Source organism: Haliotis rufescens, unplaced genomic scaffold (genome assembly GCF_023055435.1).
Source record: "Haliotis rufescens isolate VD_foot unplaced genomic scaffold, xgHalRufe1.0.p SCAF_10, whole genome shotgun sequence".
NCBI classification, from domain to species: domain Eukaryota; kingdom Metazoa; phylum Mollusca; class Gastropoda; order Lepetellida; family Haliotidae; genus Haliotis; species Haliotis rufescens.
In genome coordinates this window covers 32,893,456-32,901,098 of record NW_025963780.1, presented here as the reverse complement: position 1 = coordinate 32,901,098, position 7,643 = coordinate 32,893,456, and the positions used below count along the sequence as shown (strand labels likewise).

The window sequence follows — 7,643 nt, the reverse complement described above, 5'->3', positions numbered from 1 at the left end:
GACATCGTCGGGATCATCGGCCCTGTTCTTGTACCGTTTTTGCGTCGTCATGGCCCAGGTATTACCTTTCAACATGACAACGCCCGGCCTCATATTGCTCGACGTGAAAACAACGTGAATGTCATCCCCTAGCTGGCTCGCTCACCCTGATCTCTCACCATTCGAGCACATGTGGGATGAGATGGATCGGCGCCTTCGACGTCAACCACGTGTTCCACAGACACTCCAGGAACTTCGAAACATGCTCCAGCAGATATCGGCAGATATCCCACAGGACTTTGTGCGACGCCTTTTCCATTCCATGAGACGAAGATGGGTTGCTTGCATCGCAACCAGAGGTGGACACGCACGCTATTGATTTGTAAATTGACATTTTGGCATGTTCATGGGTTTTTTTTAATGAAATCACGCATTTTCGGAAGTCAGTATGGCAAATTAAACCATTTGAACACTTACAGAAGTCTTTTCTCTGTTGCAAACCGAAATTGTTTCAGATTTGGTAAAAAACATAACTTTGCATTAAATCTTATTCAATGTCACAGGAACTTTAGTTGTTCAGTATATTTTAGGAGAGGGCAACCTGTGTTGTGAAAACTTGTGCCTAATCCTTTTGCTTGTGATTAAATACCTTTCAATAAAAAAAACGCGTGCTCTGACCCAAGTTATCTAACACTGAATCCTCTTAGGCTAGCTCCTCCACATTAGTCATTGGATAAGCAATGTCCTCCTGTGTGCCACGACCAGATGCTTCACGCCATTTCTTGTTTGGTTCCATCGATGTCAGGAATTTCTGAAACATATATTCAGGGCGCCATTGAGTAACACTTTGAACATAATACATTTGGATCTGATGCGTCATACTTGGAAATGTCATTTACATAAACGTCCACTAAAAAACATTTTAAAAACATTTACTGAGGCCTTGAATTAACTCTGAGCAAGCAAGGTTTGAGGAAGAGTCGTATGACCTTCTTTGTAATCTTCGTAGAAAGAGCAGGTCCAATTGTACCTCAAAAGTTGTGAAATTCAGACACCAAAAGCTGGAACTCTGAAATATTGCTCGACATAAAGAGAACGCTGATGCGAAACTAAAAGACGTTCTTAAAGGATAAAGAGATTTAGCTGAGCAGCAACCTCTTTAACGGTATTTCCATGTGACCGCCATACTCTCCACACAAAGACAGCCGGAAAGGGCAGGATTGAAGCCAGAGACACCATCCATCCGATTCCTGTGGCCCATGGAGGGTAGTCATAGTCTCCATACTTGGGAGGGCGGTAGGAATACAGGGAGTAGCAGAACACACACTGTTGTAGAGAATGGCATGGTAAGATAAAAATGAAGAACTGAATCTATGAGATTTTTTGTTTGTTTGTGGTTTAACGCCGCACTCGGCAATATTCCAGCTATATTCTCTGAGTCCCAATGGTTGTGATGAACATGAAACAATAGAAATCATGAATATTAAGTAAGACTGTGACCTTGTAGCTGTTTCGTTTATTTATGAATTACGCTTTTATGCTGAAGGTTATAACAATTATTTGACACACAGAGCGGTGGGGTTGCCTAGTGGTTAAAGCGTTCGCTCGTCACGCCGAAGACCCGGGTTCGATTCCCGACATGGGTACAATGTGTGAAGCCCATTTCTGGTGTCCCCCGCCGTGATATTGCTGGAATATTGCTAGAAGCGGCGTAAAACCATACTCACTCACTCACTCACTCGCCACGAGTCACGTTTTGAAGTAAATACCACAAACTCAAACAATTGCCAGAATGTTGACGTGTTTTGATGGAAGAGGGCATCTGTGATAGCTTTTCCTTATAGACGCTTGGCATTATATAGTACATGTAAGTTAGATAAAAATAAACAGTTGCTAGTCAATCTTTCGGCCATATGTCATTTCCAATGTAGTTTACATTCTCAAAAAGCCAAACATTTTTACTTGGCCAAATTCATTAGCTAAAGTTGAGACAAACATATTTTTCAGGTTTGGCTCAGTGGGTTCCCAACTCATGTTTGAAGAAACATGTCCTCCATTTTGTAGTGTTTATATTTGTCTTGCTGTAGTTCCGCTGCATCTTATTGGAATATGATTCCAGGTTTATCAGCACGATGCCCTGTCTCATGGTGAACGTCTACACAAATTAGGCGTTTACCCCCACACTACACAGCCATGCCATAATACGACTACCAACTGAAATACCTTTCATGTTTGAGTGTTTAGCCATATTTGTGCCTGCCACTAATTCATTCACACTCTGCTAAGCTTTAAGTTCCTGCGTCTTGTCGGTCATGATAATATATCCTAAAGATGAATGAAACATGTCAACTACTGTGGTTTATGTGTGGAACAGGTAAATCATAAGACCGTGGGTTCTATACTTTTACAAATATGGTTAATCACGTACCACCAACAACATCGGACACACACATTTGATGGCTATCATCATAATCCGCGGTATAGCCTTCCCCCACATCGCCTTGATGTCGCGTTGTAGTCTGTCCGTACCTGAAATGGAATGGGTTGCAGTGATTTATTGATATGCAGAATATCACAATGAAGTCAAGTTACACCAATGTACAAACATACTGACTGAAACACATCCATGCCACAAGTACTTTCTGCGAAATATCTTTACTGAATCTGCACAGAAAAAAGAAACAATTTGACAATGTTAGTTATATTTCTTCATTTTTCATTCGTGCATCAATGGCTCTAAACAATGATGCTATATTTTCTGGGTGAAACAATTGCATAGCAAATATTTGGACTTGCTGTGTGTTACACTAGCAAACGAAGCAAATGGCTGAGAGTGCATTGTATAAGTGATGCATCTGTAGTATCAAATGTTTACCATAGCACCATCCAACCACGATACATTCAAGTGTAGAGAAGAGGACATTCGACGGGAAGTAGGCGAACCAGTCCACGAGGGTCAACACGTACATCCCGCCCTAGAAGTCATAATATGAGATGTTTGGCAAACTGAAAACATTCTCAATGGGAGTTTTTTTAAATGTTTAATGTACGTTTTTCACACGAAAGTAGTCGCCTTTAGACATCGAGGACAGTGGTAGAATGTTGTCATCTTTAATGTCAACCAAAGCGCCCCTGCCTTGATGCATTCTAATTGCATTCACGTTTTCATGAAGTTGACAAGAAACGTGGAAATGCTAGTTCGCCAGCCTAATTATATAAGCCACGATTAAGAAATACAAGCTGCGCCTATGTTGCAAAACGACTGTCACCTGTGTAATGTAGTTGAGACCAAAGGTGAAGTTGGTTGAAAGTAATACAGCGATGACAAGCCAGCGCCGTCGTGATAGCTGTGGAAAACGGTCTCTTAAAGCTGCTACTACGTTCTCAATCGGCGGAACCTGGAACATATTCATACATTAAGTCCTAGAAGACTTATGAAACTGACCGATACTTTTCAGGTCAACTTTCAGGTATGTATTTCTTTCTTCAAACAATATTTTTGTACAGCGCAATGAAAAATCATGTGCAGATCTAAAAAAAATCCAGCAATACGAAAACATGCAAAATTAACTAAAATTGTTTTAAATGTATGTAGAAACATTGATACATACAAAGTGTAGCAAAATACTTTCAGCATGGTCACTCACGGTATCGAAAACATCAATATCTCCGCAAGTGTAATCGGTCATGTTATGAGAAGCATGTGGTTTAGAAAGACGTCTTAAATCTCCTCTGATTGTTTAGAGCAGGGTTAACCCTGCTCTGGCTATATGTTAATTACCCAATGACGTCAGTCACTCAAACTATTAAATCTGTATTTACCAGAGTATCAAGTTCAAGGGTGATCAGCATCAGAAACGTCAAGGCAGACCACAACTGCGGCAAGGGGAGGTAATTCAAAACTTGCGGAAAGACGATAAAGGCAAGATTGAATCCTGAAATGAAGAACACTTGATTCTGGTCCTTATTGTGAATTCCATTTTTTAACAGGAACATTAACATCAGATTATGTTTAAAAGAAATATTGTAGATCATCTTAATATATCACTACCTTTCAGATGGCATCATAACATAGAGGGGCACGTGGGGCCCAGTCGTCTAAGGCGCCGCGATTTGCTATGCAGAGTCGCGTCCCTTGGGCACGCCAGAAACCTATGATAAAGGGTTGGAATCCCGGTTCGCCCCGATTATTTTTCTAGGTTTGTCAGCACCATACCATACCTGTGCTCGTGGGTTTCACCGAAGTGGTAAACGTCCGAAACCTTCATCACTTCGGGCTTTCCTCCCACATTAAGCTGACCCGCCTTGATAGAACTGGAATACTGTTGAAAGCGGCGTTAAACCCAACTCACTCACTCACGATAGGAACACCCGAAAGCACTGACTTGATATCTACCTGAAGATTCAAATGCTTCCACAGTTACCCCTCTCTGGTAGGCAACATGACCGATGATGGCAAAGAAGGCAAATCCAATGAGAAGTGTAACTAGCATGTCTCCAATGCAGACAATAATGGAATCTCTAGAGTCGAAGAAAAATGAAGTAACAAATATTATCAACAGACAATCGTTGTTGCTAGCAACAATGTTATTAGAGTGAGGGCGTGAATATGGTTTTATGCCGTTTTAGCAATATTCCATCAATATCACGGCGGGTGATACCAGAAATGGTTCCATATCAGGAATCGAATCTTGGTCTTCAGTATGATGCGAACGCTTTAACCACAAGGCCACCCAATCGCCCCTCAAGTTATAAGAGACTTTTCTTTACCTATTATCTGGAGTAATCTAAATCAAGAAACGTGTATTAAATGGCACCACCACAAACACAGCTGTCTAATAATAGTATTTTCTTTTAACAATACAGCTACAGCTCTTAACATATTATCACTTACTACCATCACAAAAATATACACATGCAAATGTCTAACAATATTAGCTCTCTAATCTAACATTAATGCTTCTAAAACCGTTGTCTCTTTAGCGCTGATTTTCACATATTCTTTTTGCAATCTGCAGTTGATGGTAGAGACGATTTAAAGATGATACAGACGTGTTAATAAATCAAATATAGTTGACAGTGAGTTTTCAGTTGAAATTAAACATTAGTAAGATGTTTTGAATCTTACACCAGATAGTCACACCTGCCATACATATTAATGGTCATTCCTCTCGCCTTACCTGAAACAGTTGTTTTGAAATTTACTGTGGCTTGACAAAGTCACGATGGACCCCATGCCGAGACCAAGAGAATAAAGAGCGAAATTACATCCTTCAATCCACACCTAAGGGTGACAGAACGTGTCTATTCATTATACTAATATCACATCGTTTTTTCAATTGAAATACAACATGATAGTTGGGAGGTAGATGAAATATTCTAAAATGACACTGCACTCCTCGGGATTACTACACAAAAGGAGAGGGATGTTTGATAGTTAAAAGGCGTACGGTGTCGTCTTCACATGAAAGAGATACGAGTATGAATATGCCTGACAAATGCAAGTATGGGAAAGCCCTGATAGAGATCCATGTAGGACCATGCCTGACAGAGCTGGAAGTATGAATATCCTACAGAAACGCAAGACAATTTATCAGAGAGCACAACATTTGCTACAAAGGATTGCAATAACTGAATGCATGTATAACCCCTCAACGTCAGTGACGTCGTTTGACGACCGAAGATGCATAGGCGTGCGTGAAACTGTGCCTACAACGTTACCTTCAAACATCTTTGATGTCAGCCAAAATATGATCGTTTGATTCAGGTACCGAGCGAGTTGCAGGTGGTCGAAAACGTTCCACCACGCAGCTGGAAGACATTTTTTCACTGATGTTACCACAGTCAGAAAGGACCCGCGGAACACCAGTAGCGTAAACGTTTCTTCTCAGACAGTAAGGACGTTTCTTCGCATTCCACTGACCCGACATCACAGGCATACGTGTCTTATATTTTGCTATACAAGACCATGTTGCCCTTACCGTGGCAGACACATTGCTTTCCAGGGGATTTTGTCACATTGATTGTTGTTAACGCCTCACTCACTTACAGCAATATTCTAGCAATATGACAGCGGTCTGTAAATAATCGAGCCTGAACCAGACAATCAATGATTGACATCATGAGCTTCAATCCACGCAATTGGAATATGATGGCATGTATCAACCAAACCACCGAGGCTGACCACCCGATCCCCTTAGTCGCTTCTTGTCTTGTCACATTGGCTGTCCACGGCATGTCCATACAGTCATTGACGAGAGTTTGAATCCAATTTTTTAAGGACATGGATAGTTTGTTAGATACAGATAAGAGCAGAAGAAACCCACATCGTCATTAATTCATTGACTAGGTGGAACGATTCAATCACCCTTTTTTGATGCCCTGATACAAATTATATCCATCTTCATCTACCTAGAGCCTTTTGATTGGGGTGATTATCTTTAATACATTCTCATGGAATACATAGCCAGTGACCATAAGATCACCAATTGTTCTCCAAACCTCATGATGTTTGGTCTTAAAGCAGGTTACTTCTATAGATGGTGGGTCAAAGCTACAGCATGCAAGTTCAAAGGTTATTTCTGGGTAGGACAAGGTTCCTCAACTGAAGTGTTTTCCCCTCAGAAACCGACTCTTCCTTTCCTTGCCTTCGATTCATAATTTCCGACTTATATGCAACATGATAACATGTCACTCACTGAACTAGAATGCTCCTGACAGAGACAAAGGTATTAATACTCCTTACAGACTCATGAATACTCCTGACACTCCGTTAGGTCCAGTGGCATCGGCAAGGGTATGTATTTGATGTTGTTTCTTACCTGAGGTCTTGACAGGATTTCAAAGTTTGGAACGATATAGAAATATATTCCATCTGCTGATCCCGGCAGCAGACATCCCCGGATGAGGAAGATGGTCACAAGAATACAAGGTATTGCCACCGTCACGTAAACTAGCTGTGAAACAAACACAGACATGAGGGGTAGGGTTTAGTCAGTCACCTAGACATGTGGCGTATACACTATTGTGAATCTCCTCAAAGGAAGACATGGAGCTATAACGGTCATTTTAGCAACATATTTACGTCTCATTAATACACATGAAATGAAATATCCACCAATATTATGAATATCACTTTCTCATCTGTCATGATTGTAGTTCATGCTTATCGAAACAAATTTACTCTGGTTTCCATGTCATATATTTGCGTCCTGAGCAGGTGGGACTTAACATTTTTTCTAGGTTTACAGAATGACGAGTGAAGTTCAGTGCTCCAGAGCAGAGTGTGTGTGCGTGTGCGTGTGCGTGTGCGTGTGCGTGTGCGTGTGCGTGTGTTTGTAAACGTTTACGCCACATTAGCAACATTCCAGCAATGTCTAGCTTGGAAATGGGCTTCACTCGTTTTGGTCATGATGGAAATCGTACTCAAAATTTCTGTGTAATAACTAAAAGCCCGCGCTTTATGGTACATGGCTACATTGCCGCCCACAGTACTCCACATCAATAGGAAACCCCCAGGCCTACCTTCCCAGTTACTTTGATTCCTCGAAATACACAAAGGAATATCAATGAGCAGGTGAAAGCCAAACAAATAAGTAGAGGCAGTCTTATAGTCCCAATTGTTTCTAAGCCATCTGTTATTTGCAGAACCTGAAATCTAAAAA

General features: G+C 41.1%; 1 protein-coding gene across 1 annotated transcript; it reads right to left on the bottom strand.

Annotated features, from left to right (window-relative positions):
* Positions 1 to 559: 559 nt before the first annotated feature.
* LOC124131120 (sodium- and chloride-dependent glycine transporter 1-like) lies at positions 560 to 2,948 on the bottom strand. Its single transcript, XM_048391831.1, has 4 exons — positions 2,855 to 2,948; positions 2,408 to 2,508; positions 1,135 to 1,305; positions 560 to 790 (listed from the first exon to the last, which is right to left on the bottom strand). Exons 1-4 carry the CDS (start codon positions 2,946 to 2,948, stop codon positions 683 to 685), a joined length of 474 nt encoding a protein of 157 aa, XP_048247788.1. The 3' UTR covers positions 560 to 682.
* Positions 2,949 to 7,643: the final 4,695 nt, after the last annotated feature.

Excerpts from the sequence above, each read along its gene's own strand:
- LOC124131120 (XM_048391831.1), bottom strand. The coding sequence starts at position 2,948 with ATGTACGTGTTGACCCTCGTGGACTGGTTCGCCTACTTCCCGTCGAAT. Across the intron at positions 2,509-2,854 it reads CGTGGTTGGATGGTGCTATG|GTACGGACAGACTACAACGC; the intron begins GTAAACATTTGA and ends ATTCCATTTCAG. Across the intron at positions 791-1,134 it reads ATGGAAATACCGTTAAAGAG|AAATTCCTGACATCGATGGA; the intron begins GTTGCTGCTCAG and ends TATATGTTTCAG.